Raw genomic sequence first — 20288 nt, 5'->3', positions numbered from 1 at the left:
CGTCTGCCCGGAGAGCGGTAGCTCGGGGGTTCTATCCCCCGCAGCGTACTTTTTGTCACCCTGCCTGGCGCACGGCATTAAGGGTCTAAAACAAGGACTGGTCGGCTCGGAGTCGGTACATTGTGTCTAAGTGGGGTATTAATGTTAAACTGTGGCATGATATCTCAGTGGGCTAGCACTATAAAAATATTTAATTAGTCAAGACCAGTACACGTGCTTGCACGTCGCTATATAAGTGCAATAATCGACGTTAAACCTCATGAGAACATGGCAAGTGTAAGTATGTGAGACCGTGCTGTACTGTTGTGTGTCATGTCGCTGTGGGGTTTGATGCCCCGGAACGGTGGTGAACATTTGTAATTAATATGTTTGCTTGCTGAGTAGTCTGTACAATGGGACCAGGCAATATTTGCAGCAGAGTTTTGTAGACCACATCACTAGAAACCGACAACTAACAGGTAAACCCTGACACTGAAATTGGTATACAAATTATCTTAAAACGTATAAGCATGTGTAACATGCAGACTCCATGTGTGACACAAAAGGAAGAATATTGCAAAAAGTGGTAATTCCATATTACATGGCATTGATTTGTTGATGAATTGATGTGACAATAGACGTATCATTATGGTGTGCTTTGTTGCAACATACAGAGGAGAAAATTATTGTAAACAGATTCAATCAATGGGTAATAACGTGAACAATGTACAGTAAGAGCTGCTTCACTCTTCTGTTATTATATAGTAGTTATACACTCATGATACGAGGACATGAGTGGCAACTGTATGTGCACAGTTACATCCCTTAGGCATGGCAGAAATATATGATGTTGATTCGAATCCCAGATGCACTTTATTATGTGTCAACACTATACCCATGCTCTTGGTTTCAACCTATCATCGTTGCTTCTAGTCCCGAATTATGTTTCCAGGTTTGTCAGTATCATGCCCGTGCTCGTTGGTTTCACCAAAATAGAACACGTTTAAGACCCACATCAATTCTGAATTTCTCCCAGCATCAAGTTGACATACCATGTTATAAGTGAAATACTTTCACAACTGTGTTACATTAAACGCGGTCATGATCACTCACTCATTATATTGTCCCCCCACAGCCAGAAGACAGCGGGATGATGAGCACGTATCGGGCCTGGCTCGTGATGTTTCCAGCTCTACTCACAACTCTGCCTCGAGCCACACCGCAAGTCCACAATGGCCTGAGTAGGTGAGTGGACTTCTCGCACCTACATCGTCTGGCGAAGCTGCCATAGATAACATATACTCTAATGATAATAAGATCGTCCTAGTATAAAACTCGAAACTAGATAACGGGCACACTATTTGGTTTGTTGTACCTAACAGTAAATGATGGTTTTATGATAAATTATGTACGTACATGCGTCTAATGGTGATACATTAATAGTGGACCTAATAAACAACTATGTATTGTCATTATGACTGGTGTCATTTAGGAAGATACGTTTGTTGACAAATAAACATTAATTGTGCAATCCATATACATGTACTTCACTATTGTAGACGTGAACTGCTTGACCAGATATTGAAAAAATCAACTTACGATCCAAGAATTCCTCCTGATTACGAAAGAGGTAAATATTATGAAATTTTGCTCTTGTATAATAAAAAAAATAACAATAGAGAAACGTCATGTTTCTAATTATCGTTTTGCTGACACCGTCCCAATTAATGATGTGTGGATGTTATCGGGCAGGGAGTTATTTATGTAACCCACTGGCTGACGGAGCTCTACAGGCAAACTGCATGTTTACATTTGAAGTAGGAAGAAAATGTTTCGCTTTTAAGTAATTTTGAAAATGTCATAAAAAACATTGACAAGTTAATCCTTTGGGTCACCTGGGATGTGAAGCAGTTTTTTGTCCAGCCTCCTATTTAGGGTATTTTGACTACCTCTTGGTGCAATGGATTTTGAGTTTGATGTCAGAATGCTCTCCAAGGGTAATTTGTGTCTTCAACAGTGCACGGCACGTGTGTCGTTCACTTTATTGGGACTAACTCAATGTCTTGCATTTCAGATGAGCCCACGAATGTTACTCTCCAGATCCACATACTCAGCTTTGACTCCATCAATGAAGGGTCGATGGTTAGCGCACATTTCGTTGTCGATTACAATCTTACACACCAAACTACAATCGATCTGTCTCATTTTCTCAGGTCACATACTGCAAGCCATGACTGTGGTTATTCTTCAAATTGTCAGATAGTTCAGTTTCTTTAAATCTTTAGACAGACAAGGCAATACTTTTCAATTACCAATTATAGAAAATGGCACAGTACGACATAGATAATTGCCTTATGTCAGACTTCATATGTCACAAGAGTAATTATGCTATCGGGAATACAGCAAAAACATTAATTGGTGGCTTTATAAAGCAGCCGTACACTTAACGAGCCTCTGAGTATTAGAGCTAGAGGAATGGATGAACGCTAATTATTGATTAGGTGGAATGGATGTATGGGATTGTTCAACATTTTGTGTTAGAAACTTGATGTTAGTAACTGTACATGTACACCAGGCTTAAGGTAGGAGCAGGTTCTTTTGATGTGGTGGGAGGCTGACTGGTGATGTATGTGGTGGGAGGCTGACTGGTGATGTATGTGGTGGGAGGCTGAGTGGTGATGTATGTGGTGGGAGGCTGAGTGGTGATGTATGTGATGGGAGGCTAAGTGGTGATGTATGTGGTGGGAGGCTGACTGGTGATGTATGTGGTGGGAGGGAGGCTGATTGGTGATGTATGTGGTGGGAGGCTAAGTGGTGATGTATATGGTGGGAGGCTGACTGGTGATGTATGTGGTGGGAGGGAGGCTAAGTGGTGATGTATATGGTGTGAGGCTGAGTGGTGATATATGTGGTGGGAGGGGGGCTGAGTGGTGATGTATGTGGTGGGAGGTTCAGTGGTGATGTATGTGGTGGGAGGCTGAGTGATGATGTATGTGGTGGGAGGGAGGCTGAGTGGTGATATATGTGGTGGGAGGGAGGCTGAGTGGTGATGTATGTGGTGGGAGGGAGGCTGAGTCGTGATGTGTGTGTAGTGAGGTTGAGTGGTGATGTATGTGGTGGGAGGCTGAGTGATGATGTATGTGGTGGGAGGCTGAGTGATGATGTATGTGGTGGGAGGGAGGCTGAGTGATGATGTTTGTGGTGGGAGGCTGAGTGATGATGAATGTGGTGGGAGGCTAAGTGGTGATGTATGTGGTAGGAGGGAGGCTGAGTGGTGATATATGTGGTGGGAGGGAGGCTGAGTCGTGATGTGTGTGTAGTGAGGTTGAGTGGTGATGTATGTGGTTGGAGGCTGAGTGATGATGTATGTGGTGGGAGGGAGGCTGAGTGGTGATATATGTGGTTGGGGGAGGGAGGCTGAGTGGTGATGCATTGTGGTGGGAGCCTGGGTGGTGATGTATGTGGTGGGAGGCTGAGTGGTGATGTATGTGGTGGGAGGCTGAGTGATGATGTATGTGGTGGGAGACTGAGTGATGATGTATGTGGTGGGAGGCTGAGTGATGATGTATGTGGTGGGAGGCTGAGTGATGATGTATGTGGTGGGAGGGAGGCTGAGTGATGATGTATGTGGTGGGAGGCTGAGTGATGATGAATGTGGTGGGAGGCTAAGTGGTGATGTATGTGGTGTGAGGCTGAGTGGTGATGTATGTGGTGGTAGGGAGGCTGAATGGTGATGTATGTGGTGGGAGGCTAAGTGGAGATGTATATGGTGGGAGGCTGACTGGTGATATATGTGGTGGGAGGGAGGCTGAGTGGTGATGTATGTGGTGGGAGGTTGAGTGGTGATGTATGTGGTGGGAGGCTGAGTGATGATGTATATGGTGGGAGGGAGACTAAGTGGTGATATATGTGGTGGGAGGGAGGCTGAGTGGTGATGTATGTGGTGGGAGTCTGAGTGGTGATGTATGTAGTGGGAGGGAGGCTGAGTGATGATGTATGTGGTGGGAGGCTGACTGGTGATGTATGTGGTGGGAGGCTGACTGGTGATGTATGTGGTGGGAGGCTGAGTGGTGATGTATGTGGTGGGAGGGAGGCTGAATGGTGATGTATGTGGTGGGAGGCTAAGTGGTGATGTACATGGTGGGAGGCTGACTGGTGATGTATGTGGTGGGAGGGAGGCTAAGTGGTGATGTATGTGGTGTATGGCTGAGTGGTGATATATGTGGTGGGAGGGAGGCTGAGTGGTGATGTATGTGGTGGGAGGTTGAGTGGTGATGTATGTGGTGGGAGGCTGAGTGATGATGTATGTGGTGGGAGGGAGGCTGAGTGGTGATATATGTGGTGGGAGGGAGGCTGAGTGGTGATGTATGTGGTGGGAGGTTGAGTGGTGATGTATGTGGTGGGAGGTTGAGTGATGATGTATGTGGTGGGAGGGAGGCTGACTGGTGATGTATGTAGTGGGAGGGAGGCTGAGTGATGATGTATGTAGTGGGAGGGAGGCTGAGTGATGATGCATTGTGGTGGGAGCCTGGGTGGTGATGTATGTGGTGGGAGGCTGAGTGGGGATGTATGTGGTTGGAGGGAGGCTGAGTGATGATGTATGTGGTGGGAGGCTGACTGGTGATGTATGTGGTGGGAGGCTAAGTGGTGATGTATGTGGTGGGAGGCTGAGTGGTGATGTATGTGGTGGGAGGGAGGCTGAATGGTGATGTATGTGGTGGGACGCTAAGTGGTGATGTATATGGTGGGAGGCTGACTGGTGATGTATGTGGTGGGAGGGAGGCTAAGTGGTGATGTATGTGGTGTGAGGCTGAGTGGTGATATATGTGGTGGGAGGGAGGCTGAGTGGTGATGTATGTGGTGGGAGGTTGAGTGGTGATGTATGTGGTGGGAGGCTGAGTGGTGATATATGAGGTGGGAGGGAGGCTGAGTGATGATGCATTATGGTGGGAGCCTGGGTGGTGATGTATGTGGTGGGAGGCTGAGTGGTGATGTATGTGGTGGGAGGCTGAGTGATGATGTATGTGGTGGGAGGCTGAGTGATGATGTATGTGGTGGGAGGCTGAGTGATGATGTATGTGGTGGGAGGCTGAGTGGTGATGTATGTGGTGGGAGGGAGGCTGAGTGGTGATGTATGTGGTGGGAGGCTGACTGGTGATGAATGTGGTGGGAGGCTAAGTGGTGATGTATATGGTGGGAGGCTGACTGGTGATGTATGTGGTGGGAGGGAGGCTAAGTGGTGATGTATGTGGTGTGAGGCTGAGTGGTGATATATGTGGTGGGAGGGAGGCTGAGTGGTGATGTATGTGGTGGGAGGTTGAGTGGTGATGTATGTGGTTGGAGGCTGAGTGATGATGTATGTGGTGGGAGGGAGGCTGAGTGGTGATATATGTGGTGGGGGGAGGGAGGCTGAGTGGTGATGTATGTGGTGGGAGGCTGAGTGGTGATATATGTGGTGGGAGGGAGGCTGAGTGATGATGTATGTGGTGGGAGGCTGAGTGGTGATGTATGTGGTTGGAGGGAGGCTGAGTAATGATGTATGTGGTGGGAGGCTGAGTGGTGATGTATGTGGTGGGAGGCTAAGTGGTGATGTATGTGGTGGGAGGCTGAGTGGTGATGTATGTGGTGGGAGGGAGGCTGAATGGTGATGTATGTGGTGGGAGGCTAAGTGGTGATGTATGTGGTGTGAGGCTGAGTGGTGATATATGTGGTGGGAGGGAGGCTGAGTGGTGATGTATGTGGTGTGAGGTTGAGAGGTGATGTATGTGGTGGGAGGCTGAGTGGTGATGTATGTGTTGGGAGGCTAAGTGATGATGTATGTGGTGGGAGGCTGAGTGATGATGTATGTGGTGGGAGGCTGAGTGATGATGTATGTGGTGGGAGGGAGGCTGAGTGATGATGTATGTGGTGGGAGGCTAAGTGGTGATGTATGTGGTGGGAGGCTGAGTTGTGATGTATGTGGTGGGAGGCTGAATAGAGAGATGAGCAGCTAATATCCTAAGTGTTGCGTATTAATTTGATTATAGCATCTGCTGCAGTAAAAATGCATTCATGTAAAAAATATATATCTTAACTTGAATACAACTATATCAAGTTTTACAAGGTATACGTTCTGTGGGCAAAATCTCGCTCGATGCTTTGATTCTTCCAAAATGCATGTAATTATAACGTTATCCATCATGACTATATCACTCTTTATTGACAATTTTCTTTTAAATGCTTGTTCCATATCTAGGATTATTCCATCAACATATATCTACGGGAAAAATGGACCGACAGTCGCCTTGCCTTCATGAACTACACAAAATCTGATTGGCTCGAACTGGATACCCGGATGTTAGATCATGTTTGGGTCCCAGATGTATACTTCCAAAATGAAAAGAAGGCTGCTTTCCATAATGTTACAGTTCCCAACAGGCTCATACATCTCTACAGGAACGGCACAGTTAATTACAGTCTAAGGTAAGCTTGGCGGATGTGCGTGCTCTGATGTATTGATCCCCCTGGATGCACGACATAGAGCCATGTGACACAGTAAGTCACAAATATTTTTTTTCTTAATTAGCAAAAGAAGAAGGGCATTTTAGAATTTATTGATCTTTAAGAATGTCGCGGTTAAATAACTACAATACACTCACACATAGTGAACCAAATATGCAAAAGAAGAAAGGAACAATAAGAATGTTTTGATTCCACAGGAATAACGTCATCACAATGTTGGAGGATAGGTCACAGTGACAACGGCGGTGAACGTCACCACAATGTTGGAGGACAGTTCACAGTGACAATGGTTTTGAACGTCACCACAATGTTTGAGGACAGTCCACAGTGACAACGGTGGTGAACATCACCACAATGTTGGAGGATAGGTCACAGTGACAATGGTGGTGGACGTCATCACGATGTTGGAGAACAATTCACAGTGACTACAGCGGTGAACGTCACCACAATGTTGGAGGATAGATCACAGTGACAATGGTGGTGGACGTCACCACAATGTTTGGGGACAGTTCACAGTGACAATGGTGGTGGACGTCATCACAATGTTGGAGGATAGGTCACAGTGACAATGGTGGTGGACGTCACTACAATGTTGGGGGACAGTTCACAGTGACAACGGCGGTGGACGTCACCACAATGTTGGAGGATAGGTCACAGTGACAATGGTGGTGGACGTCACCACAATGTTGGAGGACAGTTCACAAGGACAATGGTGGTGGACTTCACCACAATGTTGGAGGATAGGTCACAGTGACAATGGTGGAACCAAATATGCAAAAGAAGAAAGGAACAATAAGAATGTTTTGATTCCACAGGAATAACGTCATCACAATGTCGGAGGACAGGTCACAGTGACAACGGTGGTGGACGTCATCACAATGTTGGAGGATAGGTCACAGTGACAATGGTGGTGGACGTCACCACGATGTTGGAGAACAATCCACAGTGACTACGGCGGTGAACGTCATCACAATGTTGGAGGATAGGTCACAGTGACAATGGTGGTGGACGTCGCCACAATGTTTGGGGACAGTTCACAGTGACAATGGTGGTGGACGTCATCACAATGTTGGAGGATAGGTCACAGTGACAATGGTGGTGGACGTCACCACAATGTTGGGGGACAGTTCACAGTGACAACGGCGGTGGACGTCACCACAATGTTGGAGGATAGGTCACAGTGACAATGGTGGTGGACGTCACCACAATGTTGGAGGACAGTTCACAAGGACAATGGTGGTGAACGTCACCACAATGTTGGAGGATAGGTCACAGTGACAATGGTGGTGGACGTCACCACAATGTTTGGGGACAGTTCACAGTGACAACGGTGGTGGACGTCACCACAATGTTGGGGGATAGGTCACAGTGACAATGGTGGTGAACGTCACCACAATGTTTGAGGACAGTTCACAAGGACAATGGTGGTGGACGTCACCACAATGTTAGAGGAAAGTTGACAGTTACAATGGTAGTGAACGTCATCACAATGTTGGAGGACAGTTCACAGTGACAACGGCGGTGAACGTCACCACAATGTTGGAGGACAGTTCACAGTGACAATGGTGGTGAACGTCAACACAATGTTAGAGGAAAGTTGACAGTGACAATGGTAGTGAACGTCACCACAATGTTGGAGGACAGTTCACAGTGACAACGGCGGTGAACGTCACCACAATGTTGGAGGACAGTTCACAGTGACAATGGTTTTGAACGTCACCACAATGTTTGAGGACAGTTCACAGTGACAACGGTGGTGAACGTCACCACAATGTTGGAGGACAGTTCACAGTGACAATGGTGGTGAACGTCAACACAATGTTAGAGGAAAGTTGACAGTGACAATGGTAGTGAACGTCACCACGATGTTGGAGAACAGTTCACAGTGACAACGGCGGTGAACGTCATCACGATATTGGAGAACAGTTCACAGTGACAACGGTGGTGAACGTCACCACAATGTTGGAGGATAGTTCACAGTGACAATGGCGGTGAACGTCACCACAATGTTGGAGGATAGGTCACAGTGACAATGGTGGTGGACGTCACCACAATGTTGGAGAACAGTTCACAGTGACAACGGCGGTGAACGTCACCACAATGTTGGAGGACAGTTCACAGTGACAATGGTGGTGAACGTCATCACGATGTTGGAGGACAGCTCACAGTGACAATGGTGGTGGACGTCACCACAATGTTGGAGGACAGTTCACAGTGACAATGGTGGTGAACGTCATCACGATGTTGGAGAACAGTTCACAGTGACAACGGTGGTGAACGTCATCACGATATTGGAGAACAGTTCACAGTGACAACGGTGGTGAACGTCACCACAATGTTGGAGGATAGTTCACAGTGACAATGGTGGTGAACGTCACCATTAGGGTGACACTCACCGGCGTGAGTATCATGCGGACAGGCTTTGGATCAATGAGGTCGAAAATGTGCTTTGAGCAAAAATCCAATGAATCCTTGCAGCGAAAGCTCTTCACGGCATATTGCATCACTTTAGACTCCTGAGTCACTGGTTGCCTCTGACAACCTGAAGATAACCAAGGGGGTTGCTATGGTGAACGATATAAATTAAAAGAAGCTTCTTCAGAAAATGCGTGTATATGTTTTGTATATAAGTGTTAAAACTCGCGATAGTTTGGAAAGTAGCCTCCGTCGTCTGGTATCCATTGTTAATGTGAGTTTAGACGTTGTAGTTGTAAATGTATGTCTAATTTAGATGTAATCTGTATGTAAACAATTAATCATGAATAGATTGATCTATTAAATAACACATGAGTTAGCAGGGGAGCAAAGTGTTGACTGGCCCGCTTCCTCTAGGCTGCCAGTCTCGCCCCGATGTATGATGCATAGTCTAGCTGTGTGTTGCCAGGATCCACATCAGATAACGACTTCAATGATTAATATGGCCATGATGTCACTGTTTAGACTGACGTATTTTGATTTCTACATGGAGCGATATTTTATGATTCTAGTTCCGCGTGGCCAGGATGATTCTGATTGAGTCTCTACTTATATAGCTACTCACCAAATAACGATCTGCGGCATAGATGTGACAAGCTTTATCACATTGGCACGCATGCCGACATAGACAAAACGTCTCTCTTCATTAATAGAAATATAATTTCAAAAAATGTCTGTAATATGATTTTGTTTCGGGATGATGTTATTATTCAGCTTAATGCGGTTGCTGACGACGTTAACAAAGAACATCACAGTCAATATATTTCATCAGTCATATTTGAATGATATAGTTCTTAAATATATATGACGTGGTAACGTAGCATGTAGCCATTAGACAGCTAAATCGTAGCTAATAACCATCCTTCATAAAAACATAAAAGTTGTACTGCAACAAATGATATTCTTCACAACTATTAAAGGTATTATTGAATCTCGCTGGCGTTGATCGACACGATGCATATAGGGAAACGAGTTTTGGGCTAGTCATGTTTTACAAATTTTATTTGCATGCAGATGAAGCTTAATATCCAAAGACTAATACCAGTGAGTGAGTGAGTGAGTGAGTGAGTGAGTGAGTGAGTGAGTGAGTGAGTGAGTGAGTGAGTGAGTGAGTGAGTGAGTGGGTGAGTGGGTGAGTGAGTGAGTGGTGTGGAAGGAGGGCCAAAAGTGATGCGGGTCTGAGACCTTTACCAATTTAGGAAACCTAACGAGCACCATAACCTAGAAATATAATCTTTGCGAACCTACCATATGACAGTTGTCTGGCTCTGCACACGCCACTAGGACAAAACTATACGTTGACTTGCATCGTGAAAAAATAAACACTGTGGCGGCACTACTGGGTGTGTGTGTCTTGGTCCAAGGGAGACTACTTGTAATTAAGGCAAGAAACGTTGCATCTCCATACAGCGCCCGGAGATTATTGCTGGTTGTTATCGACTATGTTGGGAAGTAATGCTTTCATAATAAATGTACTAAATGTTAGAATACGTGTGTACGGACACATACATATTGTAAAGGTTTTCTGCTGATGTTATGTCTTCTGTCTGACCCAGGCTATCCATGACGTTGAGCTGCCACATGTTTCTGGCCCGCTACCCGATGGACTCTCAGAGTTGCCCCATCATTATTCAAAGTTGTGAGTAACTATCAAATTATTCTGGTCCAACGTTTGAATTTTCTATCATCTTGATATACGTGGACAATAGTTTACAAATTCGATTTCCTCAGTTTAAAAAAAAACGCATTACCTAAATATATAAAGCTTGTTATAATTTCGTATTAAATTTCAATATACCATTCTTGATCCTGTACTAATTTACACGGTCATAGAACATGTTTTCAAATCGGCTATTGCGTCATGAGAACATTGCTGTCTAGAGAACTCTGAACATGTCACCATGTTGTTTATACCACTGGTGTTATTCTGCAGTTCTATAGACATCAGCTGATCAATCTTCCTTTGTCAAAACCTACCCCTTCAAGATGCGGAACAGCTGTATCGCAGTTCTCTCATTACAAGAGCTTGATTGCTTCAGGTTCAACGAACCCTTCAAGATAATGCTCAAAATTCTGAAAATAAAACAGTTGACATGTTGTCTACATATATATACTACTCAAAATTTGATAAGGATCGTAGATATTTTTCTTAATAAAAAAACAAAATAACTGCATAACTGGCAAAATTGTGTTCAAGTGAAATCAAAAACGTCTCCAACACACTTGCACGTGCATTTCATGCCATGGGAAATGCGTTTCACATCACAGTTCATGCTTTTGCTACCATTGCACGATTTCCAATCAGGCAACGGTGTCTGATTCGTTCTGAAACTTTAAACTCAATTGAGTGTTTACACTACGTTTATCTACGCAATGCCCCCTCAACGTGTAAGGCGTCGCCTGACGACAGAACAACTGGGCAGATGTATTGGAATGCTTGATGCTGGCTATTCACAACGTGACGTTGCCAATGCACTAAACGTCAGCCAGAGCGTTGTAAGCAGGGCCTGGTCCCGACAGCAAAATGTTGGTACAGCAGCACACCGACATGGGGGTGGTCGTCAGAGGTCGACAACCCAACGCCAAGATCATTTTGTGGCTCTTCAGGCACGACGTCATCCCTTCTGGACAGCAACCAGCCTACGTAACGACCTCCTGAACGCCTCGGGGGTGAATGTGTCCACTCAGACGATACGGAATCGTCTTCACAATGCAGGTCTCTACTCGAGAAGGGCATGTGTCCGAATCCCCCTGACTGTTCGACACCGGCGGGGGCGATTGGAATGGGCTGAAGATCATGTCACTTGGACACGGAACGATTGGGTTCCAGTTCTGTTCACCGATGAGTCCAGGTATTGTTTGGACTTTACAGACAGGAGGCAGCGGGTGTGGCGACGACAACGTGAACGTTTCCATGATGCCAACATCAGTGAACATGACCGTTATGGTGGTGGTTCCATCATGGTCTGGGGTGGAATCAGCAGAGATGGAAGGACAGATCTTCATGTCCTGGAGAGAGGAACAAAGACGGGGGTGAGGTACCGGGATGAGATCCTCGATGTGTACGTCAGACCCTACGCTGGTGCTATTGGCCCTGAGTTCATCCTGATGGATGATAACGCCCGTCCTCATCGCGCCAGTGTGGTTGAACAGTACCTTGAGCAGGAGACAATTGTCCGCATGGATTGGCCACCGCGCTCGCCGGACTTGAACCCGATTGAGCATGTCTGGAACATGCTGCAGGTTGCCCTTTCACGCCGTAGAGCACAACCCACGACTTTGGCAGAGCTCGGACATGCCCTCGTGGAAGAGTGGAACAACCTTCCCATTGGGAACATCCGGGTGCATATTGACAGCATATCTCGACGTTGTCAGGCCGTCATTGATGCAAGGGGAGGTCATACTCGATATTGACACTTCATCGACTAAGTGTAATGATGGACTATCCCTCATAACTGTGTAATTCTTTCTCTTGTTTGCTGTTAACATTTTTTAATGAAATGCCTTTTGGTTTCAAACATTCCATATTGATACAAGTTCATGAATTTTCATTCATAACATGATTAAACACGTTTCTGAGTCAGAGTCATGTCTTTTGTTATGTTTGTGGTAACTTACACACACATCACCTAGTGATCCTTATCAAATTTTGAGTAGTATATTACCTTCCCGACACAACAATCAACACATTTTTGAAACTTGGTGTTTGTTTGGTTTGGTTTGTTTGTTTGTTTGTCAACGCCGCACTCAGCAATATTCTAGCTGATATATGTGGCGGCGGTCTGTAAAGCATCGAGTGCCTACCAGTGATAGAATACTTCTTGTCCTTCCAGATACCTACACGACAGACAACGTGGTGTTCGCCTGGTCCCCCTATAACCCCATTACGACCAATACAAACATGGAGCTGCCGCAATTTAATTTTCAGAAATATGAGATAGTGGACTGCCGTGACGTTTATGAAAGTACGTACAGAACTGTTGTAGTGTGAATAACTATACTGAAACATTTTGAAATTGCATATTGGAATTTTATAATATTTGGCAAAATAGCCACACACAAAAACAAATTAAGTTGTTCTGGGTTTTTAGGCATGAGCTAATCAAACAAAACAATGTGATTTTGTCACACAGTCATCATTCTGTGCCATGCAAGTACATATTTACTGCTAAAGTCGTTTTCTTCTCCTTCTGGTTAAAGTTGATCAGCATTTTCATTGTGAGTCAGTATATGTAGAACTGAAATGTGATAACATATTTCAGAGAGATGTTGTGACCGTTAAATGTTGTCCTTGGGTGCACATATTGGTTATGATCTACTCACTCACAATGTCGGCAAGTGAATATAGATAGGTTTTGGTCTACCATAGTAACTGCTGATCAAATATTTTCTCAGTACTTAACAGTTCTCAAAGTGAACGATTTGTTACTGTTCACTGTGTCTGAAAACTTTCCCCAACATTGCATGCAACATCTTACGATCGCTTCGACATGTAAATGTATTATTCGGAAAAAATCGAAAAGTGAAAATTGAGTTACATTGTTTGGACGTAGGTCTAATATACGTGTTTGCTCTCATAAAATGCTACGTTTATCTTATAGATGGTTAACACAATAAAAAAAAATTGATCTGATAATTCTGAGAACATTACCAATATGTGTTTGCCGTCGTGTTTTTGTTTTCCGTCCACTGTGATTAACAAGTAAATAGTATTTCTTTTTTAATCTGCTTCTTCGTCAAATACTCTATAACAAATACATTCATGTCTTTATGTCGTTACACGGAGCTATGAGTCGCACGTGATGCAGTATAAAGGATTTTATGCTACTTATATATCGATATCAGCCTTTCATGCAGTGCGTGATATGTTGTATCTCAAACTCAAGCCAGGATGTTATTTCTCTTGACATGACGTGGGTGGGTGAGGCAGAGAATGTGCACCCATAATATGGAGATTTGTGATTGCTAACCTTATGAAATGTGCATACACGCTGATCCTGTATCAGGGCTAATCAGTTAGATTGAAAGTGTTAGTGATGTGGAGTAAACGATTGGTGAATGGGAAATAGCGACTATATGTACATTTCAGAAATATTCCAGCTGACGCCGAAATGTAAATAAGCGAGTCTTGACTGGAAAATACAGTGGTTTACATCTGAAATACAATGACAGGCATCAACCAAGTAAGCGAGTCTTACCGCCCGCTTCGACATGTAGTCGTTTTAGTCGCTTCTTACGACAAGCATGGGTTGCTGAAGACCAATTCCCTGTGTGAAAAACGTATCGGCCGATTGATTACAGTGAATACTAGAACATCGGATACCACGCGTCAGGAATAAGCGTTAACGTTCATATAGTGAGTGAGTTAGTTGGGTTTAACGCCGCTTTTAACACTTTTCCAGCTATATCGCGGCGTGTCAGCTTAATATATATGTGGGAGGAAAGTCCGAAGTGATGTAGGTCTCAGGCGTTTACCACTTCGATGAAACCCACGCGCACGGGTATTGTGCTGACAAACCTAGAAACATAATCGGGGCGAACCGGGATTCGAACCCACAATCATTGGTTTCTGGCGTGCCCAAGGGACGCAACTCTACACAGCGAATCGCGGCGTCTTAGGCGACTGGCCCACCAGTGCCCCCTTTTAATGAAATCCACCGTCCATACCATTTCTTACAGACGTTAGTGATTTTGGTGTAGATGTAACGCCGTTTTGAGCAGTGTTTCAATTCCATCACGGCCTATTGACGGCGAACCTGCATTCAAAGCCACGATAACAGGTTTCTGACACACCAAATTGCGTCGCCTTAGACAAGACCACGCGTGCACCGTCGTATTTTTTAACTTCTGCTTAAGTAATTTGATACGCACATCATATAAGTTGAATGTGAAAATTTATGTATGACAATGTTGTCAATATTTCATTTGCAGAAAGATTCGCCTGCATAATGGCCAACTTCAAACTGAAAAGAGACATGGGGTATTTCATCCTTCAAGTGTATGTGCCTAGTGTTCTAATAGTAATTCTGTCGTGGATATCTTTCTGGATAGACATTGGAGCTGTCCCTGCTCGAATTTCATTGGGTGTTCTCACAGTCCTCACCATGACAACCCAGAGTTCCGGTGCGCAGTCGTCACTTCCGCGTGTATCGTATGTCAAGGCTATCGATGTCTGGATGTCGATATGTTTGTTCTTCGTCTTCACGGCTCTATTGGAGTATGCTTATGTTAATGTGCAATCAAGACGGGCTCAAAACCACCCTGAAAGATTTAAAACCAAGAAGCCTGATATGAGCAAATTACCGCCATCAGTGAGTACAGGCACTTGACCAGACATATACACTAACGTTGACACTATTTACGTATCGTAATCTGACAAATAAAACATTTATAAGGAGTTTTTTACTAACGATCTAATTCCAATAGCTCTATCAGTTGATTGATTTCTATATTTGGAGCCGATGCTTGTAACGATGACATTGAATGTATGGAACAAAATATGTATGGACTTTGAGACGTGCATTTGGGATATAATTCTCATTTCGAAACAACGTCATATGCGTATTTATTATAAGGATAAGTTTTGTTTCGTATTTATTGTCTCCATATACACACATACGTTCTGTAGACGAACAATAACTTACATGTATACTGTCAATAATGTAGATCAGTTATATATACACACATACGTTGTGTGGACCAACCATATCATACATGTATACTGTACTATACGAGTACATGCAGTTACTTGTTATAAACCTGTTTATCCTCTCTATATCATGCATTATGTTCACTAATCTGGTTTATTTCTGTTCCCAGGAAAGTGACAATGAAATAACCACCAAGGTTCGGAAGTCATTTTTAGCAGCTCGTCAGTTGGACAAATATTCACGATGGATCTTCCCTGTGGCGTTCATAGTTTTTAATATAATGTATTGGTGTATATACCTACACGTTGAATGAAAAGGGTCCTATCTGTTCTCTTGAGTGTAAAGTGGGTTGTTTTCACGTTTGATTGTACAATGTATGCGCAGTAGGGTAGGTACCATGTTAACGTCATCTGGTGACACATTTTATTTAAACTTTACACAATTTTAATATAAATATTTTTTTTACAAATCTCTACATTGGGTGTTGTGAAGGTTATGGATACACATGTAAGCTGTGTATATAGTATTGATACTATATATATCGATTATCGTCGCAATATTAATGTACGTAATATATTGATTAGAATTGCCTTTCATACAATGTATATATAATACATTACACGAGACAATATTATTATACGTACTTGTAATTAATTTAGGAATCGAAATAAGGTTTTAGAAGTCACACATCCTCATGACTTGATTTCTTAAACATGTTTATTATGTGCGGCATTTTAAAATGAAATGGCTGTACATTATTTGTACATGATACTGTCCCATTTCCGTCACGCTGAAAGCGACCAGGTTGATAGAATTCAGCGACAACAGTCGGAGCACATATTTCTTAAAGTATCTCTCGTTCTTGCTGCAACAAGTTTATGCTATTTTTTTAAACAGACAAACTTTATCTATTATATGTTGTTATTTTATGTCTGTTACATTAAATATGAATAATGATATTAAATTCGTCTGTTAAAGGCGGCGAAGATAATTTGGTATGTTGTGAATTTATAAACCAATTTTTTCGAAGGCGATTTTCATTTGTTTATACAATTACAAGTGCCTGTGGCTTTTAATCGTTACACTTGCTATTTCTCTGGAGACAAGTTGTGTATGTTTCGCTGATCATACGATCTGTTGATATTAATGCTTATCACTAGCTACAAAGTGAGCTATTGACCCCCTTATGGGAAGTCATGACACTATAGATTTCAGTATTAATCGTGCTGGAGATAGATTTCGACATTAACTCTGGTTCATGAGTGATGCAAAGTTTGAAACAATATATGTGAGTAATGGTGGTTACCCCTTGTAATAAGTCAAATATGTATTCATGCATTCCAGTAAAGACCACCCTCTGTTTGTACCGATCGTATCTTTAAACTTTTAAAATTTAAGGATATATGTATTGAAAAATAATTAAACTATTGGTGAATATGACACTGAGCTGAGACGCAAGTTAAACCCAATGATCAATAACGTTCATGCTAAGCACCCTCCATGTACATTGTACCCATTCCATCACAAGTATGTTCAAACACTACTCATGTTAGTAATATATGAACGACCCGTGACATTTGTTTTTATAATTTGCATTGTGGGTATGGTTATATTTGAGACAACCTCGGGGCGGTCGGGTAGCCTAGTGAGTGGTTAAAGCGTTCGCACGTCACGGCGAAGACCCGGGTACGATTCCCGAAATGGGTACAATGTGTGAAGCCCATTTCTGGTGTCCCCCGCCGTGATATTACTGGAATATTGCTAAAAGCGGCGTAAAACTATACTCACTCACTCAGTGAGACAACCAATGTTTTTTTTAGAGAATCGTACTGTGTTTATCGTCAATAAGACAGACATTTTCTTGTATGTACTTTCAAACATGGAGATTTTTTTTGTGGATGTCTCTACAGATATTATAGATATTTGAAAATGCAAACATGCGCAGAAAAATTATTTAACTGATGTGAATATCTTTAGCACAATTTAGATGCAGCTCACGCAGGTGAATGGTTGAAGTTGGATGGCAAAAAAAGTACCAAAAGTTATTGATTAACTATACAATGTTCCTTAAATGTCATGGAAGATGAAATTCAATTTTTGCTGATATGCTATAAATATAATAATTTAGGGAACAAAAATATTGAACAAAAGTACTGAGGATATCCAAAAAATACAAATATATCTCTGTAATGTCACATGAGTCACCTGTGTCACTATACGAAATATATCTCTATGTATATATCATGCCATGTTGTTAAGAAATGAATCTTTGTAAAATGTAAATCGCTTCCACACTGCCATGTATTCTGTTCTATGTGCCCATGGCCTTACAGTTAATTATGAATATACTTAATTGTATTATTTGCATTCTTTCCGGAATAAAATCTCTTGACTACGAATTATGTGTCTTTTGCTTACCAATATGTCAGCGGTGTAGTATCAACGGCTAGTGGTACACAGATTAGCATTCATGCATGTTGTGTCAGGAGTGAATGTAATCGGCCGACGTTTGCCCTGTGGAGCTTTTTGTATTTCGCCACACACATGTCGGTACAAAACAGATAACTGAAATAATAGATATACAAACACAATAACATACACAAACACGGTAAAGTTTAATCCATAATCTGACCATGACTGCTTTATTTGTAAGAATAGTAACGCGTGTTGATTGCAGGCCCCTCCCATATGTGACGATTGATGATCGGTTGTGAAAACAAATGGGGCTTATTGGTTCACGATCACAAGGGTTCGTCCGATGGTAGGTGACAAGTATTATCCAAAACGCAAGGGCGCTAGGCTGGTATTATGGAGTTACATTTTGGCTGGACTAACGAGTCTATGCATAGTCCAATCACAATAGAGCAACGAAATCGAAATCTGGTTTAAAAACTGTCATGCAGATTTCGGTCAATTGCAGGAATTTCAAAGAAAGTGCACCGCCAACGTGTTGTCAACAGATATTTTCCAAATCGTTTCATGTTATTATTCCAGGTTCTCACATGACTTGGTGCACTTGGCGATGTAAGACCCGTTTTATCACAATATAGATCTTGATTATCGATCGGATCGTCTTGACCTGGTGCCGCCATTTTGTTTGAAATAAATGCAAGTGATACGAGAGGTGGAATCTGACTGGTACACAGGAGAGGCATAGAAGGGACATAACTCGTTATAGCCACTGGTGGCGCTACGATCGAGCACAGGAATTCAGGCCTAGTTTGGCAAGGGTGGAAACTGGACTTTTAAAGACAGTTAACTCTCTTGCCTCGGGAAGATGTGGGGTTCTTGACTTGTAGCAATATAGTGGGATGACAGAATTGATAAATCACGTTCCTCGTTATGAACCAAACAAGGTATGAATATCATCTTTTCCGACATACATCCAACTAAAAGATGAAGTTATATGCATATATACATTCCTACCATACTTGTGTACGATGGTTGTATTGCAACTGTACTAATGACACGATGACGGGAGTAATACACATCACATGTTGGAAATCGAACCCGCCTAAGAAGAGCAATACGTTATGATCTTTATGTTCAGAAATATAAGGACCTGGTCAGTGAACAGTGAATCCATGTATATATGTTTAAAGCACATGAAGCATTCATATGTTGGGGAACGGTGGTGTGTAACAGAACTTCTGCCATATGGCATGTGTGTGTGTGGCTGTTGTGGAAGGAATGTCTGAAGTAAGAGCGAACTGAGACGCGATACACAGGAGCACAGTCTTCATGCTGTTAGACAGGGAATAATACATACACGCAATGAATACACGGCGTCAAGCAGTGGCGTGTGTACAAACACGGCCAAATGCATGTATTTGTGACACAAACACACTGCTGTAGAATGTGTTGTCCTGGGACATGACCCATATACACATACCTTCACTGATTTATGCCAGGCAAGATACCTTTTCTGTGTGTGGCGAACGTGTGCATTTTACACGCTGTACACATAAATACATACTCTCTGGAAACAGTAGAGGATATTCGGAAATAACAGATGATTACAGAAATGTAAATAGGAATGCGGTTATGGTAATGGATTGATTAGAATAAGTAAGGACTGGCTAACGTCAACGCCGGCGTAAACCTCTCCCGATCGTGTGTCAGACGTGATTTATGGGGGAAAGGCCAGGGCCCCTGGGTGGCCATGACATTCTGGTGATGTATCAGACGTGAACTATGGGGGAAAGGCCAGGGCCCCTGGGTGGCCATGATATTCTGGTGATGTATCAGACGTGAACTATGGGGGAAAGGCCAGGGCCCCTGGGTGGCCATGATATTCTGGTGATGTGTCAGACGTGAACTATGGGGGAAAGGCCAGGGCCCCTGGGTGGCCATGGCACTCTGGTGATGTGTCAGACGTGAACTATGGGGGAAAGGCCAGGGCCCCTGGGTGGCCATGATATTCTGGTGATGTGTCAGACGTGAACTATGGGGGAAAGGCCAGGGCCCCTGGGTGGCCATGGCATTCTGGTGATGTGTCAGACGTGAACTATGGGGGAAAGGCCAGGGCCCCTGGGTGGCCATGACATTCTGGTGATGTGTCAGACGTGAACTATGGGGGAAAGGCCAGGGCCCCTGGGTGGCCATGACATTCTGGTGATGTGTCAGACGTGAACTATGGGGGAAAGGCCAGGGCCCCTGGGTGGCCATGACATTCTGGTGATG

The 20288-nt window shown here is 43.5% G+C and overlaps 1 protein-coding gene across 1 annotated transcript in view; it reads left to right on the top strand.

Moving 5' to 3' along the window:
* Positions 1–17992, top strand: part of LOC139450710 (glycine receptor subunit alpha-2-like) — a 48879-nt gene extending 30887 nt beyond the window's left edge. Inside the window, exons 2-9 of the mRNA XM_071232512.1 lie at positions 1115–1224; positions 1539–1609; positions 2054–2121; positions 6215–6441; positions 10512–10594; positions 12789–12920; positions 14887–15266; positions 15775–17992. Coding sequence (XP_071088613.1) covers positions 1130–1224; positions 1539–1609; positions 2054–2121; positions 6215–6441; positions 10512–10594; positions 12789–12920; positions 14887–15266; positions 15775–15918 — 1200 coding nt within the window. The 5' untranslated portion in view covers positions 1115–1129 and the 3' untranslated portion in view covers positions 15919–17992. The remainder of the gene's footprint in view (positions 1–1114; positions 1225–1538; positions 1610–2053; positions 2122–6214; positions 6442–10511; positions 10595–12788; positions 12921–14886; positions 15267–15774) is intronic.
* The last annotated feature ends 2296 nt before the right edge of the window (positions 17993–20288 follow it).

This window comes from Haliotis cracherodii, unplaced genomic scaffold, assembly GCF_022045235.1.
Source record: "Haliotis cracherodii isolate W230 unplaced genomic scaffold, xgHalCrac1.p SCAF_8, whole genome shotgun sequence".
Lineage (NCBI taxonomy): Eukaryota > Metazoa > Mollusca > Gastropoda > Lepetellida > Haliotidae > Haliotis > Haliotis cracherodii.
Note: the sequence above shows the minus strand (reverse complement) of the source record. Positions and strands in the feature narration are given on the sequence as shown.